Source organism: Belonocnema kinseyi, chromosome 9 (genome assembly GCF_010883055.1).
Source record: "Belonocnema kinseyi isolate 2016_QV_RU_SX_M_011 chromosome 9, B_treatae_v1, whole genome shotgun sequence".
NCBI classification, from domain to species: domain Eukaryota; kingdom Metazoa; phylum Arthropoda; class Insecta; order Hymenoptera; family Cynipidae; genus Belonocnema; species Belonocnema kinseyi.
The window spans coordinates 37973433-37998585 of NC_046665.1; the positions used below are offsets into that span (position 1 = coordinate 37973433).

The 25153-nt window shown below is 29.4% G+C and overlaps 2 protein-coding genes across 3 annotated transcripts in view; one reads left to right on the plus strand and one right to left on the minus strand.

Moving 5' to 3' along the window:
- The window catches only part of LOC117180481 (inner centromere protein A-like), a 37805-nt gene extending 27300 nt beyond the window's left edge, over positions 1-10505 (minus strand). The window contains exons 1-3 of the mRNA XM_033372980.1: positions 10312-10505; positions 5032-5043; positions 3462-3742 (exon numbers count right to left, since the gene is read on the minus strand). Of these exons, the coding sequence (XP_033228871.1) occupies positions 3462-3742; positions 5032-5043; positions 10312-10486 (468 nt within the window). The 5' untranslated portion in view covers positions 10487-10505. The remainder of the gene's footprint in view (positions 1-3461; positions 3743-5031; positions 5044-10311) is intronic.
- A 2861-nt stretch (positions 10506-13366) lies between these two features.
- Positions 13367-24507, plus strand: LOC117179329 (enoyl-CoA hydratase domain-containing protein 3, mitochondrial). Of its 2 annotated transcripts, none has more exons than XM_033370997.1 (6): positions 13367-13469; positions 20278-20361; positions 23118-23291; positions 23512-23702; positions 23903-24063; positions 24145-24507. In XM_033370997.1, the coding sequence occupies exons 2-6, from the start codon at positions 20317-20319 to the stop codon at positions 24378-24380; spliced, it is 807 nt and encodes a 268-aa protein (XP_033226888.1). In that variant the 5' UTR covers positions 13367-13469; positions 20278-20316; the 3' UTR covers positions 24381-24507. The 2 variants fall into 2 exon arrangements, with proteins under 2 accessions (XP_033226888.1, XP_033226887.1); XM_033370996.1 differs by lacking the exon at positions 13367-13469 and adding an exon at positions 19641-19839.
- The last annotated feature ends 646 nt before the right edge of the window (positions 24508-25153 follow it).

The following is a 25153-nucleotide window of genomic DNA, read 5'->3' on the forward strand; positions in this document are numbered from 1 at the left end:
ATTAAATTTTAAGACAGTATAAACAGTACACATTGTGCCATTTAATTTTATAATTCTATGGCTAGGTCCCCAACTCGAAAAAGAAGGCTCCTCAGCTTTCTGTTAATAATATTTTAATTTTTCGAATGTAAAGCAATGAAATTGAACTAAATGATGTGAATCTTGAAGCAAAACAGTTCATCAGCTCTGACCAAAACAACACATTTATGTGACGTAAGCAGTTGTATTTGAAACAAATAAAGATTCAAGAAAAAAGATAGGAAAATTATGATTCTCTATGATTGCAGAGTTTTCAATTTAAACTTGCCAACATGAAATTAAAAAATAATGAAATCAATGAATGAATAAATGAATGAGTAAATGAATGAATGAATGAATGAATGAATGAAATGAATAAGAAAATCAAAATAAAATAAATGTGAATTCTATAGTTTTCCCATTCAACAGTTTCCAATTTTGGGCACAGCATCTTTTCCTTTCAGTATTATTGGTCGTACAATCAGAGAAGAGAGAAAAATGGTATATCCAGAAATTGAACGGATTAACCGATTTTCTTCTTTCTTTTTTTAATTGTCTTATCGTTATGTAATGAACCGAATGTAGAATATTAAAATTAAATTCCTTAATATTTGCTTATTTCTAATTTCTTTAAACCGACTGTAACCTCTAACATTAGGAAAATTGAGTGAGACATGACAGGCACTCAATCTAAATTCTCCGCTCGATCATAGGCTTACGATGTTTAAGTATCGTCGAATAAATAACACTCTAGACTCTAGATCACCCGCTGTTCCATAGCATGCCAGAGGGCCCACGAACTATGTTCGCCATGAGTACACTCATGGTGGCGGTTTGCTACTTTCCAGGCGCAAAAATGCATCAATTTTCAATTAATTGCAATAAAACAAGAACCAGGCCATTTTCCGAAAAAAGCGCTCTGAGAGGTTCTGCATTTGGGCATTTATAGTCTGTGGTTGAAATATGAAATCATACAATTCAGAATTGTAGGAGAAAAACTTGTCAGAGTAACAAATGAGCTAATTTTCAAGCCTGAGGAAGCGCCTTAATTGAACACCGTTGCATAGATCGATTTGCAATTTTGACAGTAGCTTTACAATTACATTCTCTATGGAAGTACGTAGCCGTTTTTTATTTAATGTAATCTTTTTTTCTTATAAAAAATGTACAGCTCTTTTTGAGAGAAATCAAGTAATTTCTTCAAAAGTACACTATTGCTACGAAATATGATTTTTTTTAAATCCTGCGTAGTTCAATAGACAAAAGTATATAAATTATAAATTTTTTTGGTTTTGTTCCAGGTCTTATACTTTACGAGAAAACCGTCCTCCCGTGAAGGTCTTTTAAAAAAATAAGATTTTCATACTTTAATATGTGTTAAACAAACCCTCTAAAAAGAAATCCTATTGCTTTTTTCATACTCCAAAAATAAATCGTCAAAGTTAGGCTGTTTTTTCTGCCGCTAGAGTGGTGTTATACCTTATGTTTTTTTTACATTCTATAAAACAGATTAATCGGGGTGATACTTAAAAAGTAATATTTTATACATATTCTATGGCTAATTGTGAAGAGAAATGTTGAGTTTCAACTCGATTCAGCTAATATTGACGACTCTTCGGACAATTCTGAATAAATATATGAAAAAGTCTTTTATCTGAAATAGGCAGAACAAGCGCACTTTATCTGCCTGCGGAGCGGCAGTTAAATAGCACTTTATTGTACTACGACGAGCGGCACGTGAAGTGACAACAAGGATGAAGAAGTGAGTGAGAATTGAAAGAAAAATGAAAGAAAAGAGTGAGAAGAATTCATTTAAAACCTAAGTTTACCTGCGAAGTGGATTTTGGACGTCACCCCGCGCACGTGCGTATGGGGCACAATCAAGCGCCGTTTTCCAGAATAAGAGCTCTTATTCTGCCTAATAAATAAAATTTTTACCGTTTTACCGACCTCGCCTTCGGCTCGGACGTAAAATATTGCATCCTGGTATAAAGTTCAACGCATTTTCGTAATGCGATCAAGTGGTCTGATAAGAGCAGTGTGCCTAATTTGACATATTGGACAAAGCCTGATTTTTTACCCCACCACTCACGGACTGGGTTGCAGAGAAGTGCATGATGGGGGGACTCACAGCTTGAGGTGGATTCTGAACCATCAGAATATCGGTAAAGGTACATTGAAATGTTTTAGAGTTAACGACTCAGGGATTGACACGCGGTTCTAGCTATATAGCAAGCACCCGAAACGAAGAGCTTCACACAGTCACCATGTAAAGCTCTTCACACGGGCCCATTATTATCCAGGGCCTTACGTTTTAGACGTCACTCATTCTACTGACACTCTTCACTATGCAATTCTTATAAGCTACTTGTCGTCGCAAATTCCTCTTGGCATACCTCTTTAGTTTCTTATATGTCCACAAATTTTCTCATGCAAACTCTTGTGTTTCTATTACTTTTTATATCTTTTTGACTTAGAGTCTCATTCACACATGCCCAGTTCCCAGCATTCTTTCCTCGGATTATCTTGGGGTATGCTATTGTATAATATATGCTCCATATGAGTACCAAATTAAAATAAAATCAAGAAAAAGCCAAACGATGCCCTGTTTGAGAAAATTGAGTTTAAAGATTTTCAAAAAAATTATCGCCATTTTGCCTGTTAAAAATTTTTTTACTTCTCGGAAAATTTTTTAAGTGAACGAAAAAACCTGCCAGAATCAAGATGAAAAAATTAAATATAAATAGTGGTTTACATACTGTAATACTTTATAAACAATTCATCAAATTTGTTAGAAATTACGTCACAAACTTTGAAAGTTTTAATACACATAAAATAGTTTTAAAAAATTCGTGTAATAATTGTTTAGATTCTAGTGTTTCTGCTATTGTCACAGACAAAAGTTTTAATTCATTTCGCTTATAAATGATATACTTCTGATCAGTTTTTGAATTGTATACCTCGAAAGACTGCGTACGACTCAATTTTATTCGTTTCTATTCAAATTTAAATTAAATCATTTTCATTTTTTTTACAAAATAATAACGGTACAGTTCAAATTTTTTTATATAGACTTTATAAGTAGACTTGTATAGAATCTTTATAAAAATAAGATCAGCTACTGAGTAGTGGGATTGAGTAAGAATGGCATCTTTTGCCTAAATTGTAGGCAAAACATACAAAAATTAGAAATTATTCTTTTATAAACATTTTTACAAGGAATTACTTTTTTTCTAAGCACAGTTATAGAATTTCTCTTTCAAAATTCATTAAAAACCGCATCACATAATTTAAGTACAGATCCTAAGGTACAATACATAGCGAAATATATGTTAAAAATAAAAAATAAATTGTATTTAATTATTATTAGAAAATGGTTTAAAATGAGTCAAAATAACACCCTCGGGCATTATGAATATGATATAAATTTGTAAAGGACTTACGGGCTCCCCACGTGCGGCTCTGATTGCTTGAAGAAATTCAGCATGTGTCTGTTTCCACGACGTTTTCGATGTCCCAATCCTTTCCTCCTGGTGAGGTCGTTTATTCTCCTGTTTTGGAAGGAACTCTTCAAGTTCTGTGCCTTGAATTCTTTGCTTGGCGGAATCAAAAGGCTTTCGCTTTTTGATGGTGGATCTCTCGCATATCTTGATGTGTTTCTCCAACGACTGCGGGGCGAAGGTCCGTGCGCAAATTGCGCACGGCAGAAGGATGGACGGCACATCTGTGTCCATTTACCAATAATTAGCCTCAGCATCCACTAATAAACACTTTGGAAAATTGCCCCCTAGACTAATCAAACTCAATTTTCACAATAATTCACTTAACATCGTCCCCAGTTTCATATTTAAATACCCTTAAAAATAATCACAAAAAATAATTATTAATAATGAAATGATTAAAAAGTTGCTTACTTCTGAATAAAGAGAATTTTATTTCTAAATCAGTTTATCGATTCTGTTAGATGAGCTTGAAAGTGTTTAACTACATGGATCCTCAGAGGCATAATTGCAAATCGAGTCAGTCACATTTCGAAATAACGCAAATAATTTAGTATTTTTAAATTAGTTTTTTAACAATAAATTTTGTCTGTTAATAGTTTATAATTTGAATACTTTAATTTGTAGTATTTTTTGTCAAAACGTTTGTTTGTTTTTCTTTTTTTTTTTTAATTTTAATGTTTGACAAATTATCAAGTAAATTCTCGAGAGAGTAAGTCTAAAAAAGGAAAATAATTCTCTGGAGTTTCCCACTGGCGCCACATTGAGTTTCGCGTGTTTACTATCGACATTCGAATGCGGCTCGGTTTTTCTCGGAGTTCGACAAGAAAAGTCAGGACCCCGTACACCTGTGGAGATTTCTTCACTCTACGAAGTCGATTCTTAAATCGAAAGAACGACGTTTTACTCGCCCCCGCGACCGGGTCGCCTACAAGAGACAACTTTCCTTTTTAGGTATTATGACTTAACGTAAGTTGATATTGTTGTGCATGCTACGAATGTATCAAGTGAACAATAAATCGGTTTCCCAAAAGCCATTTTTTTCCATTATTTCTTAATTTTAATTCTAGAATTTGATAATATTGAATTTGATAATCGATCCATTTGTCTGTTTTCAGATTCAGCTCTAATTCCCGAAGATGACCAATTTTGGAAATTGAAAGTTGAATTTTAAACTTGATATTAAATTATGGCTTGGGTGTAATTTAAAAATAACGATTGACTCAACTGCAACATTTTTGTCCTAAACTTGAGATTCTATGGGCATTGTACAGGCAATCTAAGAATTCATCAAACCTTTATAATTATTTATAAAATCGACCTTGAAAGATTCTTTACGATATTCTTGGGTTGGGTTTCATCAAAAAAATTTAATTATACATTTTTTATTTTTATAAATAATTTTGTTCCCAAATAATTTTAATAAAAGACCACCAAGCATAATGTTCAAGAATCTTCAAGGAATAAAATCAGCCTTTGATTAATAGGCTCGGATGAGAATTGCAGCTTTTACCTAAAACTGGATCTGAAACAGAAAAATCAATATAACTTTTTTCAAATAGAGAATTTCAAACTAAAAAATTGGTTTTGAAGTGCTTTTAGATTTCTGCTTCAAAATTTACAACAATTAATATCACATCTATTATCGATGAATTTTTCAATGATTTTAAAGATTGCTTAATTTTAAAGTAGAATGTAGGTATTGAACATTCTTAAATTATAAATAAGTGTTTATCCATTCTCTAAATTCGAATATGTAAAATTTCTCCTATATTTACTATTATTTTATTTTAATTTTAAGCCGATTTGATTTTAATTTACATTAATTCAGTGAAATTAATTCAATCTTGAACACACATAAACTTATTATCAATTCGTGCATTTTAACTTAAATTCAGTAAAATTAATTAAATTTACTTTCATTCGAATTAGTGGATAATTCAAGCATGGTGGCCGCAAAACTTTGTTTTTTATTTTCTTATTCTCTTTTTTGTGGCCAGATTTTCATTTTTCTCTGAGCGGAAATATTTATTTATAGATTAGAATTTGAAGGTTTTAATATTTTTGAAATCATTATCCATGACAGTCATGTAAAGATCCTCTTGTGGAAATTCCCTGATTTTTGCAAGTTTTTTTCAATCGCCAAACTTTTTATAACTTTCCCCAAATGTGTTATTATCTATTATTTTATCTGCATTCAAATTAAATTAGACTCACGCGAATTCACTTAGAATCATTCTAAATTATAACCTTTTCACACCTTGCGTTAAATGTCTTAAATTCACTTTAAATCATCACGAAATGTCCTCCGAATTTACCTGAATTCACTTAAGATTTACTAGAATTAATTAATAGATTCAGTTAAATTTGTTTCAATTTTCCCTAAATGAAACTATTTCACCTTGAATTCAGGGGAAATATTTAATCGGAAAACACATTAAATTGAGTCAATCTCACTTCTAATTCCATAAAATTTAACATAAGATTACTTTAATTTATCTTTAATTAACTTTGAATTTTTTGAAGTTTATTAAAATCACTCGTATTTGCCTAGGCTTTCGACCAAAGAAAGGAAAACTGCAGAAAACACTTTTTCCCGAGTGCTGGCAGTTACCGAAATCACAGAAGTCATCAATCCGAGTATTATCCGCTCTCAAATTTGCTTAACTTCCGTGAACTTTAATAAATAAGGTAACGCAAAGTGTTATGAAGGCATATGAAACAATAAAACTACTTGACCGTCTTTAGTAGAAAAATACTGTCATGTGCCCAGTTCTTGCCATTTTTAGCAATCTGATTTAAAAATATTTCTCCAATTTAAATTCTAGTTCAGACTAAAAATTCCTGTTTTATTCGTTAATGAAAATAACAAATGTTCAAAAATAATAATGTTTAAAATAATTGTTAGATTGATTGTCAGCAAGAAGCAAAGTTTTTGAATCTTGCTACATTGCATAAGGCAAAATTCACTTTTGAGGATGATAAGAAAAACTAGCATTTCCAGATAAAATTAACTTAGCATGAGAGGGCAGTACTTAAAACTTGAACTTCTTTCCTTGTACGAGATACTAATTGCATCACGAATTACGAATCCCCCCTGTATATAGAAACGTGATCCGATCGACTCGCAGAAGCGACTATCCGTTTCTTCCGATTCGGCCTTCCACCTAAGGTAAGATCGTTATGTACCTGCTACCCAGGTCACCTTCAACATCCATTTGGAACGGAGGCGTAGTCGGGCGATTAAGCGAAGGGACGCGGACGGGGTCCTGACCCAATTTGTCTGGAGTGAAGATTTTTAAGGATTCCCGATGTCTTTCCTTTTTTTTTTTTTTGATTCTAGGAAATAAAAGTTATCGATGAGTTATTGCATGCATGTTTCATCACTTTAATGAGACGGAGCACAAAAACCATGTTTCACAGCCCCACACACATAAAAAATATGAGAATGGGGAAGTTACATATATGTATATTAATTTTTTTTCTTTGTGAAGTTTAAAGAGTGCTAAAAACCGAATTTAATTACTTAAAGACAGTTATTTAATAAAAGTTTTAAAACAAAAATTTATCTTTTATAAGAGTCACTTTCGAATTTTTTAGCGCGAAAATGAGGCACTACTTATTGGGCTGAGCAGCGGAAGTAATGCGCAGCCTATCAGCATTCCAAGTAAGCTAACCAGATTGGCTGGAACAGTTTTTTCCGGATGTGATGTTTAAACTGCTAGGGTAACAGAGTTGTTTGCAACGGGATTTTTTTCAAAAAATATTTTTTCTTTCTAAAATTACACTAAGCCCATGTTTTTAAACCAAAATAACTGTTATTACAGTACCTATAGAAAGAAAAATGTTTGGTTGAAACAACAAAACAATTTGGTTGCTGTCGAACCAACAAAAAAGCATTGTCTCAATTAAATGTTAGTTATCTCAGCAAAAATTCAATAAAAAATGTAGTAATTAGGATAATTTGAATAGTAATGGAACCATTTTATTGTAAAGAAAAATGTTCTTGGTACAATAAAGATTTTTAATTCATGAAATTATGTATATGTAAAATGAACCCAGTTGGTTAAATAGACATAATCGGAGAAAATTACGTTTACATTGGAAATATGGACTAGCGTATGCAAGTGATAATTTTCATTTTAAATTGCAAACGTCTACATACAAAATTAATTATTAATTTTCAAATAAGCTTTATAGTTGAATAGTTAAAATGTCCAACTTTGTGGAGACTGGAATTCCAAGAACAAAGTGAGTTCGACAGAGAAGATTTTATTTTTGTTTTATGCACAGTGTTCTTGATATAAAAGATTTTTTGGAAAGAAATTTCCAAAAGTTCAAAATTTGATGGAAATTTTGTACAGACTCTGCTGGGAGTTGCAGTAAGTTTTACGATGAATGGTGGCGAGATGAAATCAGGAAACCGAAGAAATGCGTAACACTTTTTTATCAAATTTTGTGTTTGAGATTCGTATAAAAACTTGATCCAATCTAATAGACCAGACATTATTAAACATAGAATTTGATAGAAACATAAAATTATTTTTTAATTATGATGTAGACTTCTTCTGTGAATATAATCACTTTGAAAGCCAAACATTTAATTATGGTATAATTTGGTTTGGATACAGATTTTTTTCTTATAAGAGGCTTTTTTATTTAAAATATTCACTTTCATAGTGTACGTTAGAAAAAAATTCGTTATATTTTATGTTTAGTTTAGTTTTAAAAATAATTTCGGGCCATTGGAAAGATTTTTATCAACAAAGAATTTTACTTGAGTTAGGGATTTTTAAGTTGTTTTGCAAAGTATGTATGGAAAATAATAACTGTCAATGCGTAATGGATATTTTTTAATGTTTGCAGTAAAAAAAAGGAAACATTTATTCATAGCTTTGTTTATCTATCAAATTGAATTTTGCATCCATAATTGAAAGCAGTGCGTGGAATTGTTTGTAAGATTGCAAAAAATATTTTTTTCTTTATCTGATCAGTATTAACGATAAGTAACATTCTTATTTTTCAAGGAAAAATAACTCACGAACTAAAAAGGTTTTGATAATTAAAAAAAAAAAAAAAAACAATTTTTCCTAATCCATAACTATGATTTGTAAAAATAGTAATTATAATAATATACATATAATTTATAACAGTTATCCAAATATTATTTAGGTATTAATTTAGTTACCGAGTAATTTAAAACTTACGAGTTCTTGAAATAACTGCCTAAAATAATTGTTGATCGAATAATAACAAAAAAATTTCAAATATGCACACGTATTTTCAACTGGGCGCTACAAACCCGTCAAAACCTTCAGACCTTGAACTATTTTAGATTGATAGACTCAATGTACTTACTCTTATTTATTCAAACCGATGTTCCATTGAAACAATAAAAACGGGTTTGTTGATATTTATAGAATGAAGTCCCTTTCTTGTCTCAAACAAATTTTGTTTGGCTCAATAAAATATTTCTTAAATCAGAAAAACTTGTGTTAAGTCAACTAAAATTGAGTTTATGCTGAGATAACTAATTTTAGGACAAACGAAATTAGTTTGCACAAACACTAAGAAAAACGTTTATGTAAAAAGAACAATTTGATCAGTAATATGTAAAATAAACAAACCTTTATTTAGTCAAAATTATATATCGTCAATGAAGTTTTTTTTAACAAACAAATAATTAAGATCAATAGCAGGTTGGCTTTCGGCTCGTATATTTTATTATTAAAATTAAGAGACTGCATTTTAAAATTCTTAAATTAAGAATAATTTATTATTAAAATCAAGAAATTGAATTTTTACAATTATTAAATCAATAGTAGGGATATTATTATTTTTCAAGAATGGAAAAAATTTGAATGTAAAATTTATAAAATGTGGGTGTAATATGTGTAGGCGTCATTATATTGGCTTTTCGACCTGCTTCCAATTTGGCCTCTCTTACAATTATTTACTTAATACATTTATAATTTTGACTAAAGTCGTACAACTTCTTAGAAAAAATACTGTTTTATGTATCTTATAACTAGCAATCATACAACAAAGATGAAAAATCTGTATGTGGAAATATAATTAGCAGCTAACATACATGTTCCACTTCTTCATACCTACACAAATGCCATATACTAAGGCCACTTTTTACTTAGTTATTCAATTTGAAAAACAAAACATTTCGTATTGCCTACTCATTTAGCTATTTACTTGCAACTTCGAAGCTTTTTATATTTTAACGTTTCTGAAAATAAACCCAGTGTGAAAAATCTTTTTCTTTTGATCTTTTTCTCGACTTTCTAGTTGCAATAGAATCAAAAAATTTTTAGTTGAACGATTAAAATTTGTATTCTTACAATAAAATGATGTGGAATCTAAAAAAACTATATTTTTGTTGACTTAAAAAAATGTTTGTTTTAACTATAAAAATAATGAAATAAGAAAAATGTTTCTATTTAGCAACAAATACATTTTGTTGTCACAACTAAAGATTTTTCTTAGTATGTATATTTGAATGTTTTCAAATTATTAAGCAGTTTTAATCTTAAAAAATTTTAAATTCGAAGAGCGTTAAATATGATTTCTTTAAAAATTAATATTAATTAAATGAAAGAATGAAATGTTTACCATTTCCAATCAAATTGCTTATTTTATCTATGTTATTGAGTAACATGCAGGCCAATAGAAACAGTAAATATTATTTACAAAATCTTTCAAAAAAATAAAAAGGAAAATATCCCAGCAGCATCCAAAGTTAGTAAACAAGAACTTGTCAACATTACATCATTGTAACTCCCACCTTCTTCCAGAGTCAATTCGGCCTTCTCTTTCGCGAAACGAGGAACCGACGAATTTCCTAGGTTCGCTGCAAACGCAGATGCCCGATTTGCAACAATTCTGCCACATTGGAGCCCTAGCAAAGGGGGCTCTAGGTCCGCCCCTGCTGCGGCCTTTTTCGAGACGCAGCACAACATCAGAACTACCGACCGTCAGAGAGATACTGACTGGAGACTGCTGTAATCTACAATTCTACATTCGTCCATTCTACAAGTCTCTCCTTCTGCATCTCCTGACACCTCGGTGCGGTCGGCCCCGCTCCAGGCCGCGGCTCATCAATTCATAAGGAGTTTATTTTGGTAGCCGGAAAGGACCGCCGCGACACTCCTACTTCACCCGGAATAGTAAAAGAAGACCACTACAGTGAAATTTCCGGAAACATTACGTATATCGTTTAAAGTTTAACATTGCAGTTTTATATTTCAAAAGGGGAAAACTTACTTTTGTTGAAAGAAGAGGGTTGCTTACCATTATAGTTGTGTCAGAGTAAAATTATGAATAGTTAAATATAGTTGGATTGAGTAGAGTAAACAAGTTTTAGTTAGACTATACTATTTTTAAATAATTCAGTTTTTTTTTTAATATCGATATTGAATTTGCGCTCTTTTCCCGCGAGAGTTTAATTGGTTCGAGCGCACTGACGTCATATAAAGGCGCGAAAATATTTTAAGTGTTCGAGTATTACTCTTAATTTTTACAGAATTTCTTTGACCCAAAAGTTTAAGTGGGGGACCTGGTTTAGAATGCTTAAAATCAAGTGCTTTTTTGCTATTTTGAGAAATAAAGTACGAACGCACACTTTTTAGAACTTTTAGGATATATTTATACACATTTTAGGAGAAAAAAAAATATTCAGAGTTAAAAATGGTTAATTTGGGAAGAACTGTGCGGAGATCTCCCAACCGCCTCCTTTTCGAACATGGTGAATTTATGTACACTCTAGTGCCTCCAATTGTTACCTGACATAAAAAATACAGAATCCTCTTATTCGCAGTGAAACTTACGCTTCCGATGAACCTAAAAAATTCATCAAAAAAATCTTAAATATTTGTTTGCATAAATAATAGGAAATTTTTTGGTAAAAATTGATTGTTAAAGTTCCACCATCTCCGTAATTTTAAACTATTTTGTTTGTTTGTTAGGTTCATAGGCAGCGTAACTTTATATAAAATAAGAAAAGTCTAAATTTTTTATTTCAGATTCAAACTGGAAGCTTTAAACTGTATATAACTTCACAGCGTAAAAGTTTTAAAAAGGTTGCCTTCATATTTTATTTCTGAAAAATTAACAAAAAAATACCTGATTTTAAGAGCCCTAAACTAGTCCTCGAATTTTCATAGAAACGCACAAATTCCTGTTTTTTTTATTGGAAAATTTAGAAATTCTAGGTTTCATTAAGTTTTTCAATAAGATATGTCTTATGAGTTAGTCTCATTATTTCGAAGCATGCAACACAAATTCCTGTTTTTTTTTTGTATTGGAAAATTTAGGAGTTCTAGGCTTCATTAAGTTTTTCGTGAAGATTTATCTTATGGGTTAATCTCGTTATTTCGAACCGTAAAACAAAAATTTTTTATTTTAAATTATTAAGAGATTTTGAATCATAAAATTGTGATGAAAAAAGCATAAATATTTGAGAATCGAAACACGGTACAAAATATTTAAAAACGTAAAAGAAGTTTTTGTGCAACTTCTCGAAAGAAACAATTTCGAATTAAATCTTTTTTTTTTCGTATCTCGAAAAATCTTTCAACCAAAATTTTCAATTTTTACCCCATATTCTAATCTACGAAAAATCTAAAAAATATGATGCCTGAAAAAAAAATTTTCTCGCAAGTGAAAAGGAATAATATTTATGCAATAATTTGAAACATGTAATTATTTAGAAATGGATCACTCCAAATCGATTATACTCTAATTTTAAGAATTTTTTTGAAATAAAATACTCGCGCTAGTTTGCCGACAAAAAAACATTTTCTACTCTAAAACTGACATAAACAATGTTAATAATCTATTAAAAATATTTTAAAAAATTATACCAAATTTGTTTCGGACTCTTTAAATTCTAATCGAGCTCTAAAAAATGTAATTTTTGTGCTACTTTTACTAGAAAGCAATTTGATTACGGAATCATAATATTTCTAATTTTGTGATAAAAGGAATTATTCTATGCCTGATTCTGAAAAGTATAAGACATTACATTTTTCCGTTCGTCTTTCAAGATATATCGTATCAAATTTTAATAAATTCTAAACAAGACCCTAATTCACTTCCTAAAATCTATTAATAATATGTACAAGGATATAATATGGATACTAAAAGGAATGATGAAACGCAACTGCAACTTCAACTACTTAAGATTCAAATAATCTTTTCGAAGTAGAGTGCATAAACAAGTGAATTAGCAAAGTAATCATTTCACCGCTAATACACGTAATTTACAAGTTAATGTTTTCCACATGTTAACTCGAACGTAGATGTCCATAAGTCACAACCATCTCTATAATTAGGAATCTCACAGATCAGAACAAATTATATCTTTCATTGTCTTTGCAAAACAATCAGGATTTTTTAACAAAATGACACTTAATTACTAATTTTAATTGCAAATGTACTATTATCATTTTTATTCTACGTAACTTTATCTGAAATAAAATAAAATGAAATCATAAGTTCTGCCAAGAAATAAATCATTTTCCTTCTATATAAAAAATCTTTTTAAAAGTAATAACATTTTTTTATAAATTTCAGTTTCTGACCATAAGAATAAAAATTTGAAAATAATTTTCTCAAACTTAATTTTGACTCATCTGAAATCTCTTCTTTCAAAAATGTATAAAAAATGACACGTGTCACTCGACAAGTGCCTAGTGATTTTGACAACTCGTGACTGCTTGGCCGATAGCGACTTTCAGAAATATATTTGTAATTGTACGACTTTTAAATAATATAATTTTTTGGATGTTGTATTATTTAAATGAAGATATTTAAAAAGTATAACATGTGTCGGGAAATTTCACACTAATGAACACACTCACTCGTATATAATTAGAAAGCGACGACGAAGGGAGGACGCACATCGCTAAACGGCGACGAAAATCGTGCGATGGACTCAAAAATGTATTGTAACACAGTTTATAAATTCTTTACAACCTTCAAACGTATTAGGAACGTGTTTTAAATAGCACTTGATAATTTGACATGTATGAACTTACCCTCGACGTCTGCCATGTTAGTTGTTACGAGAACCGACAGGTAGCCATGACGACCAATGTCAAAACACGCCGAATTAGCGATATTATCAGTTCAATTACCTAAAAATAATTATCGAAAATTTACAATTTAACCAAGTATGAAATGAACACGATAAAATTGTCGAATAATTAGTTTTCGAATATTTTCCTTCAGTTTTTGGCATTTTCTCTACTTCTGGTATTTAATAGCATAATTTTCGTAGGGAATTTGCATTAATACATTAGAGCAAATTAGAATGTTGCCACTCAAATTTCGGAATTAAATACCCGGCCTTCGAAATTGAACAATTTTTAATTTGCAAATTCAGGTATTCCAAGTAGATTAATTTTAAATTTAAAGAGCTTTAATTAAAAAATTACAATATTCAAAATTAAACAATTCTAAACATGGTCACTTTTAAATATATTAGCAGCGCAGTGTAGTACAATGCAAACAAAATGTTAAGAAAACATGCATCTTTATGTGTGTTCTCTGTAACCCAAAACGAGTTTTAGAAATGCGTGCCAAACATTTTAAAAAGTGACACGTTTTTTGAAACATCGGTTTTAAAAAAAAAATGAAGGTGTGTCTCAATGATATTTGCGGATAATTGAAAATTTAAAAAATAGCAACCATTCTTATAAATTTTAAACAATTTTATTTCCAAAAAATATGTTATATGGAAAAAAGTCTAGAAGCAAAATTGTTTCTTTTGAAGAGATATTTAAAAATTTCTTTTTAAATATTTAAATATTTAGCACGAAAAATTTGTTGAAAAAAAACACAGTTTTCTAGAGTCTCTTAGGAATTGTCTCTCATTGTTTCAAAAATGCAAAAAAACATTAAAAACTTAAAAATTAACAAAATGGTTCTACAAAAAGTTCCTTTTCTATGTTTCAATATTTTGTATCGAAAAATTTCTGAAAATAAGTTTAGGGCAATCCAAAATTAATTAAATTGTAAAACTAAATTATTTAGTGTAGGGTAGCCTTCTCTATATTTTCAGTAAAACTAAAAAAAAAAACATGCAAAATATCATATTCAAAATGTCATATTTAGGCGTAACGCTACAACTATTAAAATGAAATATGCATTAAACATTGTTTTCATAATGGAAGCCATAAAAATTCTAAAAATTTTATTTTGAATCCTCCAAAATCATGCAAATTTAGTTGATATTGCTAATAACTGAATTCTAAACAAATTTTATTTGATATCTATTAGATTAAACAATCTCAAACTCTAAGCTGCTTTCCGGATTTTGAAAATTACGATCATTTTTCAGTTTTACCGTGCCAGGCCAATAAACATGTAAAAGGTTTATAAAAGTGCCAAAATGGTTTCAGTCGTTCAATTCAAATATTCCTGTTAAAAATGATTTTTGTTTCCATCATTAAAAAAGTATTTTTCCTAATTTAAAGTTTATCAAAAGTGAATTAATTCAATAAGAATTCTAAATTATCGATTCAGCGTGTCCGATATGTGTTCTTCTAAAGGAAGAAAACTTATTAGGGGAAAACAATTACAGACAAATTTAACATCAAAAAGTGTTTAAAAATTTTTATTAAAAGAATTAAACTTGAAAATTGTCTTCAGCTTCTATATTTTTAAATTAAAAGATTTTCAAATTTAAGTACCTATTGGATCGACCTTAACTAACATTTTTGCAAGTTTAGATTTTCTTATTAAAAATATTATATTATTCAAAAGCTTTGAAAATTTTACGTTTCTAAATTCAATCACATTGGAAACATTTATTTTAATATCAGAAGCGTTTCAAATAGAAGAGAAATATAAATTCCGATTTTCAATTTAAATTTTCTAGCACTTCGCTACTTATTTTAACAATTTACTTCCCAACACTGATTTTGAAAAAAATAATAATTTCAAAATTTCAAAGTTTATTTATAATTTTAGGACACTCATGCACTGCATACCTTCTTCTCTAAACGAGATTATAATTTGTAAAATTTCCAATACAAAAAAAGTAAATTTGTTTGCAAGTAACGAATTCTTTTGAAGAGAATATTTTTTTTGGTATAGAGAAATGTATCAAAAGTCTGAACACATGGGTTGCAATTGTTTCTTAAACTTTCCCCTAAACCTTCCGAGGGTATACGAAGGGTTCGTTTCTATATCAACCATTCCTAGATTTTGAGAGACAGTCGTTGTTTTGTCGATGATTTCTGTGATTACGGTAACAATGCTTCCTTAGTTTTCGCCCATTTACACGAGACCCCCCAGGCAATAATTCATATGCATTCTACAATCAATGTTTACACGTTCTACTTACATTCTTCTAAAAATATACGCATGGCGAAGTTTAAGTAAACGCCAACACATAACTTATTATTCAAGACTTTGCCCGAGTCGCGTACATATTAAATCGAGATCGCTAACGTTTTTCTCTTTGTGAAGGCAAAAAACAGTATAATACAGTTCTTTAGTCAATATTTAATTATTTATATAGTTTGCGCCAATGATGTCAGAAATTGCCTAGGTTCACGTTATATAACTAAACATTTTGTAATAAAGATGTTCATAAAAATTTTCAACGATTATACAGCAAGACTAAAACATCTAAAGTGGAACTCTTTCGAATTCGAAATATTTAAGATAAAAAGTCTAAACATTAAAAATATAGCAATTTCAAATTCAAGCCTTTAATCATTAGTTATTATCTCAAAATGAAATATTAATAATGATAAAATCTCAAATCAAGGGCGTTCAATTTTCTTCAGTTCAATTTGAAATGAATTTCAAACCTGAAAATTGGATGAGTTCATGCCGCCGTACTAAATAATGTAAGTTTAAATGTACACCGTTTTAAATTAAACAAATAAAAATTAAGAGACTTATCATTTAATATTTTCAAATTCAAATTTTAATATTTTCAAATTCAAATAAAACTGTTTTAAAATTAGGTATTCAAAACTGCATAATGTTCAACTTGAAAATTTCATAAATTGAAAATTTCGAACTGAAAACTGAAAAAATGGTGTAATTGTGAATAACACTTTCTGAACTTCAGCAATTTTGAATTGAAATGATTAAAAATGCTTAAATTTCGTTTGATATTAAGTTAGTGACACTTAAGGTGATTGAAAAGTTTATTTGCTACAAATTTAAAAAAATCCCGGTCGTTTCCTGATTTCCCAATCCAGCAGCCACTCTGATATTAGAATCTCTAGGTAGGTTTTAAAGTATGTTGATAAATTACTTTGAAAAAGAACCTATTTAGAAATAGTTACATTATTTTAGTAAAAGTACACGTTTCCTCATTTGTATTCCTGACCATTGATATTTCCTAAAAATACTGAAAAACTCCTAGGTCAATGCCATTCGTAATATGGTACGATTAGAGTGTAGGCAGGGTATCAATTATTCAGAAATGCATATTAGTTCCGTAAAGTTATGTCAACAACTCTGCTGATGGTCCTTGTACAAAAGCTGACAATGTAGTCATAATATTTTTCTGTTTTGGGAAGCATAATATATTTTATGACATGTGATCACATCGAGATAATATTCAATAAAAACTAGTAATGATAGTCGAATAGTTTTCTGAAAAGTGAAAACTATTGCTTTACTTATATGAATATTACTTGTAGACATTTTATTTTATATTCAATTTATTATTCTTAAATCAATTGTTTAGAAAAAAATACATTGTTTAATGTATGTAGGTTTATGTTATAATTATTGCTTTTAATTATGAATTTAAAAAAAGCAATCAAAGCTAGAAACTTAAGTCGAAATATAAATGAAACCAAAGTCAAGAAATAAAACTAAAACCTCTCTTTTTACGAATTTCGAATGAAAATGGGGAAACCAATACTACAAGTTTTTAAAAATAGAATAAGAGTTTGTGAACATTCATTAATGCGAAACATTTTAACAAGTTTTAACTTCGTAAAAGTAAAAATGACTTTCGACGTGAATATAATGAGATATGTATGCATATTTGAATTTTAAAAATATATTTAATTATTATAGGGTTGAAATTTAAGAGCACATACATTCAATTTATTACATGAGCCATATGTTTTTATACATACAAATCATTTATACAGAATGCGGTCCAGATAAAGAGAAAGTTTCCAGTTTCTTGTGCCATACCATAGGACTTACGAATTTTAATTTTATGTTTTAGGACGTTCTAAATGTTTTTCACAAACTTTGGTAAAGCTTCGAAATATTTTTGAAACATTTTATTTTATTTCAAAAGTATTAATAGATTTCCGATCAAGTAATAGAAAATTTTTAGTAGCTTAAAAAAAATTGAGCAATTCAAAGATGTTGGTCAAATTTAAATAATTCCTAAAAAGTTTAAGGGAGTATAGGAAGCCACAAAACGATTTTTTCTTTCTTTTAAGTATTAAATTTTGCAGTATTTTCTTAAACATATTTCATCACATAAATGAAACGCGTTAAAAAATTGTCAAGAGAGTTTGCTTTTAATTGCCAAATTAGATGAATACTAAACAAAAGTTTGGAAATTCCGTTCGAATTTTAATTTAAAATGAATCTTTAAGTGATATTCTCATCAACAGTATCAACAGCAATGAGCAAAAAATATAAACTGTATAAAATAGTTGTTTTTTTCATATATTCAATAAATATACTTAAAAACATCTGAAAAATATTCCCTTAAAATTTTAGAACGAAATCTTTAGTGATTTTTAAGTAACATAGTTTTTACTGACGCAGATATAAACTGATGAATATTGGTTTTGTAAACTTTAAACGTGTTTTTCTCAAAACCACATTTTCCAAAATGACCCACATCATAACTTCGAAAATAATGAACTTATTAAGCTGAAATTTTTTGGAGGCTATATTTATAAAATTTTATAATAAGTAGACCTAAATACGGAAAAAATTAATTGTTTAAAACCCCTTTTTTAATAATAAAGAGAATAAAAAAATTGAGTCGATTTTCTTAATAACTTCATAATTTTTTCAAAAAAAAAATTTTTTTTTAAATTTTTGTAGGTTCACTTGGTATAAAAAAGATACTTAACAACCTACTTATTCTTTTTTATTTTTTTTCCGATTTGAAAAAAAAAACGTGACAATGTGGGCTAAAAAAAGAGCTCTTGTGCGAGCGCCTGTACCGCCGCCATATTGGATAAAAAAATATATATACATATACATTTTTTTTATGTTCTCAAAATGTGTAATTAACTATCCTTAAAAATGTTTAATTATCAAATAAATGCAACTATTAAAAAAATCTTTGAAAATTCGCTAATTTACACTAGGACCTCCCCTAAAGACCTTGATTATCCAAATTTCTTTAATTAATTGATTCTCCTTCTGAAGTAATGAAATGTTTAATTTTAATTCTCAGGTCCCTCAATTATGTCAAATATCTTAATTATCTCAAAAATAATACATCTCATTAATGTCGACTCAAGCCGACTGTGTACTGAAAATCAATGAAGAATACAAATTTTCTACAATTTTTAATTTTCAATATTGTTATTTTGTCCATTCATAATTGAATCAAGTTCAATTCGAGCATCCTTCCTTCAAACTGTTTTGTTTAGAGCACAGATAAAAGGATTTCCGATCAAATTGATTTTTTTAGTTTTCAACAATCAAGCCACTTCATAAAATTTCTGGCCCGAACAAGGAAAATCTTATGGAAGTGGATACGGATTAATGTACTATTTAATTATTTGCATTAATTTTTTTCATATAGTTTAACCATCTTTAAGTTCCACCACCAGGATATTTTTACTATTTTGAAACTTGAATTATTAGGAAAATACCTATCATGGGTTTTCTGAAGAATTTTACATTTTTGATTTGTAGATTTTTACAACGAGTATTCTTGAATTTCTGATTTTGTTTCATAGTATCAGGTTATATAAGAACTCTTTACATTGTTATTATGGATCAAAGATTATAAAAAAAAATATTTCAGTTTTTAATTTAAAAATTCAAAATTAAAATCAACTACAGGTCCCTGAAAACACGCTACTGACCAGTACGAATTACAAAGTATAAGATATCACGTCCATTTAAAAAAAAGTTAGGACCGCCTGCGCAGCGGGTCAGATCGTGAAAGACTGATTAACCAAGCAACTACGTGGCGATAATCACATTCATCACATATTATCATTATCTTTTACAAAACAATTCTAGAAGAAGGGAAATAAAAAAAAGAGTATCAAATATCGTAATACGTCACATGATCACGATGTTAAGTTTTTGGAGCAACCGAATTCTATTTTCTGTTCAGAAGAAGGTAAATGTGAATCAAATACAAAATTATTGACCTTATTGACCTTCCTTGAGTAAATGTTTATTATGCGAAATATTACAAATATTTCCGGTATTTATTACTATTTTCGTTTTCACGAAAGAAGCAGCCATTGATAAAGTTGGCAAGTTTGGACCACGATAAAAACAAACAAGCACATATGCTCGAATATGCTGGAACAATTTCAGCCAATCGCGTATATTTTTAATCGCCGAGGAAGAAATTTTATTCGTTGAGATAATTCTCTGACGGAAAATCGTTCGAATTTTGCGCGCGACGAAAGCAGTCTAATGTAGAGTCGAAAGTCGAAAGCTGTTGAGAAAACGGAAACGGCCGAATTCAGTCGATCGTTAACGAGTAACTTTAGGCGGTTAAATTAAAAAAATGCACGCCTTGTTTATGAGTCGGATTTGAATGTTACAGTTGGGAGGATCTGCAAGGACAGTATCAACGAGTACGATAATGGCTTCTCAGGAAAAATATGTTGAAACAAAAGAAATTGATGGGGTAAGTGATTAAAGTCTTAAATTAATTATTATTGATTCGAAAAATAGAATGATTTTTTTTTTGTGAAAAAAGCAGAAAATGTATAAATTTTTTAATTTATAGATTGCCTTTCAAAAATTTGTTTACAATATATAAGTATATAGAAACATTAAAAAATAAGGCGATTCAAAAATCACATTTGGAAAATGCAATGTGGTACTGCAAATTTTGGTTTCTCTTTTATAAGCCTAAGATTGTCAAAAAATAAGTCGGTTGGGCATGATTTAATAAAAAGTGGATAGGGGGTCTTTTAAAAAGATCATATTTTATTTTCTCAAGGATATATAATCTATTGTTAATAATTATTATTACTATTATATATAGTACTTTGAAAACTATGAAAAATAAATTAAGTAATACAAAACACTGAGATAGACAAAAGGAGCGACAGCGATTTTCATTAAAAATTGCAAACTGCCCATACGAAATAGTATTATAGGAAAATCATTATATGCATGCAATATTTTGATTATTAATGAAATAATTAGAGATCTGTAGAAATTATTTATAATCCCTTGCACTTTGGAATCCTGTAAAATCCCTGAATCTTGTGAAATTCTTTTAAATTCCTTTAAATCTTTGGAAATCTTACAAAATTATTTAACATCTCTTGATATTTTTGAAATCTCTCCAAATTGTTTAGAATATTTTTAACTAACTTAAAAGATTTAACATTCCTTTAAAGCATTTCAATGCCTTCATATCCCTTGAAATCGCTGAAATCCGCAGAAATGCCTTAGAATGTTTGGAATCGCTAGGAATTCATTTACATTTGATTTTATTTCACTTATTTTTCCAAGCTCTCTAGAAATTCCTTAATATCTCTCTTTAATATAAATTAAATTAAACTCATTCATTAAAGGTCTCTACAAAAAGATCGTTCAAATCCTTCAAAATACTCAAAATCCTTGGCGATTCAATGAAATCATTTAAATCTTCTGGAACTTCTTGAAATACCTTAAAATCCCTTGGAGTCGTTTGAATCACTAGGAATCCTTTCAAATTTCATTTTAATCCATTTATTTTCCAAAGTTCTCTAGAAATCCCTTACAGTAAAGTTTCAGATCTTTAAAAATACTACAAAGTTCTTTGAAATCCCTTGACATTTTTTTAAACTCTTGTTGTTCTTTAAGATCTTTTAAAATCTTTTAAAATCCTGTAAATCCTTTGAAGTAATTGGAGGTCCCATAAAATCCCTTAAATCGTGTGTGAATCTTTCAAATTCCTTGAAATATTTGAAAATCCTACACAATTTTTTTAAATTCCTTGAAAGTTTTTATATCTTCTGAAATTATTTAGAACTTTTTTACGTAACTTAAAATCCTTAAAATCCTTTAAAATGTTGTACGTTCTTTTATATCCCTTGAAATTATTGAAATCTGTAGAAATCCTTTGAAAAAATTTGAAATACTATTTTAGGTAAACAAATCAATCATTTTCGTTCTTACATTCTCCATTTTCACCTCACTTTTTCAATATTTTAACTTTAATTATTTGTATATTCAGTTTCTTATAATGATTTGTTTTAATAATTTTTCTAAAGTAATGAGAAAATGATCCTATACTGAATTTCCTGTAATATTTGTTCGTCAGGATGTAACGAACAAAACAGTGAGTCACGAAGCCGTTGAACAGTTTTAGAATTGTGAAAAAATGGTTAAACTCAATAAGTTTATGAATAAAAAAATTTAATGCGTTCTACACTGCCATGCAAAAGTTTCCGGACACTTGACAATTAAACCCTCAAATGCTCTTTCCCAATCAGATCTGCCAATTTCTGGAGGTAAACCGTCCAGGAAATGTCCATTCGGGTAAATCGCGTCAACCGAAACATCAGAAGGTTCTTCTTGATACGGTTTCATCAGGAAACATCGTGATGATCGCTAATTCCTGATGGTAGTATTTTAAATGGCGAACTTTAGAGAATTACTTTTTAAAGTCTTTTAAGAGACTTCTAGTTTCGTTGAAAACGTATCCGTCAACCGATTCCTTCGTGGCTCCTCTCAATATTGCGATAACTACGCGCACGAAAAGCTTCGTATCACACTTCTTTGAGAGAATATTTTCGCGTTTTCCATGTCCCAAGCGAAAGTTTGCATGGTCGGCCTGTATCTATTGAATTCAGAAATACTGAATAATGCGCTTTGATGGTACATAAACAGAGAACCTGCGTCAGGGGCTTGCGAAAATTTGTGTTCGACCAACCCACCCTAAGGAAACTTGGAAAATTGTATAAGTTAGTAAAAAAAAATCACAAATTACAACAAAAAAATCACGCCAAAGATTGAAAATCTGAAAAAGGTAGATTTTGCTTTGAATTCCATGAAACTTGGTTGATTTTAAATCTGAGACAACTTGAAATTAAAATAAGAAATTCCTTCGAAATTTCATGCACTTAATGAAAAAATAGATAAAAAGAACTTTTTCTCGATAAACAATGAATGATGATGAACAAATTACATAAACTTTAGTAATTATTTTGAATATTTACAAAATACGAGAAAATTTTCTAGGAATAAATATACGAATTTCATCTCATAGGTTATTCATCATTCAATCATAACAAAGAATTGTTAGATAACTCTAGCAATAAATTAAAAACATTAAAAGTCATACGAAATTTAAAAAATATCTTAAATGAAAGACAAGTATTTAATACATCTATTTTTATCAAAATCTATAAATAGAAACTTTGATTTTTTTATCTTGTTTTATAGGTAAGAACGATAATATTGAACCATGAGAAGTCACGGAACGCTCTATCATTAGAAATGATAAAAATTTTGTTATACAATATCTCCAGAAATTTGGACAATCATGAACTTCGTTCTATTGTCATTAGAGCAGCGCCTGGAAAAGTATTTTCTGCAGGGCACAATTTAAAAGAACTGGTAAATTTTAAGATTTAATTTCTTATTTCTGAATTTAGGAAAAAATTACAAAACTTATATCAAAATCATGATAACCGTTATTTGTAATTTCAATATTGAAAAGACAGTACTTGCATACAAAATTGAGATTATTTTCTACTTTGTTAATAAAGTTACCTATATATCGAAAAAAATAGAATTGTTACCTTATCACAGAGGCATTATTACTTGCGTCATTTAGACGACTAAGAACGGTAGCAGCCATCACCAATCAGTTTTCGAAACTTGCGAGCTTGTAATGAGGGCAATTATGCAATGTCCGGTGCCTGTGATTGCTGCAGTTGATGGCTTGGCGGCTGCAGCTGGATGTCAATTGGTGGCAGCATGTGATATTGCAGTTTGCACCGAGAAAAGTACTTTTTCAACCCCTGGGTATGCCAATTCTGAAAAAAATATTTTTTATTAGGATCAAAAATATTTGAGCAATCAGAAAGATACTTTTTTTAATCAAAATAATTCAATTGGCGCAATGCAAGCACAATTTTCGGCAACTGAAGTTATTTCCAATTTCTTTCGAATTTACAATGCTTGGATTTTATATCTTATAATGAAATACTAATACTTATTTTTAGAGCAAATTTTGGAATATTTTGTTCCACTCCAGGTATTCCTTTGGTTCGAAATGTTTCTAGAAAAGTCGCATCCCACATGTTATTCACGGGTTTACCAATTACGGCAAAGGAAGCTTATGAGGCGGGACTTGTCAGCAAAGTTGTCCCTAATGATAAGCTTGGTATTTTTTACAGTTATTTTTTACAAAATTATATTTAATATACAAATTGTAGATCATTATTACTTAAATTTATTTTTCCAGAGGAAGAAATTCAGAATATTACAAATGCCATCAATTCTAAAAGTCGATCTGTTGTCCAACTCGGCAAAAGATTTTTGTACGAGCAAATAGACCTCGATATAGAGACAGCTTATTCTCTTGGAACGGAAATAATGGTTGGAAATTTAAAACTAAAAGACGCACAAGAAGGAATTCGAGGCTTTGTTGAAAAACGCAAGCCAGTGTGGTCCCACGACTATAAAAAAGAAGAAAACTAATGTAAAAAAAAGAAAATATATTTTCTAAACAATTAGAATAAGAACGGTTTATAATGGAAATATTCGAAAGAAATGCAAAATACAGCATTAGTACTCCATATGTTGATTATTATATAATAATCATTATGTGAATTAGATAAAAGGTGAGTTTTTATATAATTATTTTCCAATAATCTGATATATTTTGTGATAATTTGGTTATAAAGATTAATACTGCAATAATATAGAAACTCTTAAAATTAACGTACTGCCTTAATAAAAAATTACTTATCTTATTTATTACAAAGAACCTATTTGAACAATTAATTTTTTGCAGGATATCGAGAGTTATGATTTAGTAATATAATTCACAGTCTCTTGTTCATTAGAAGCTATAATTTTTTTTTAATTTATTATCCTAATCGAATACAAAGTTTTCAAAACAAAATTGTGACAATGACGATCTTTTTCAAGATCAATGACATTGATTTCCATTGGCAAGAAGCACTGGAAATATAAGTTTTAGTCGAAAAAATTCATATAACTGATGGAAATAACATTATCGAAGAGATAAAAGCTTAGCCTGACTTTTGAGCAAGACCACAAACCTCACTGATAACCCCGACTAGAAAAAACATTTTCTTCTACATGTATGATAGATGATTTTCAAGATATAATTAGAGGTCATGCTTCGTTAAATTTTACCCACTTTAATATATTTTTTTCAGTTAAAAAATATTGATTCAAAGATAATGCTGTTGTCCGTAATTAATGAAAACCAGATGCAAGCTTTA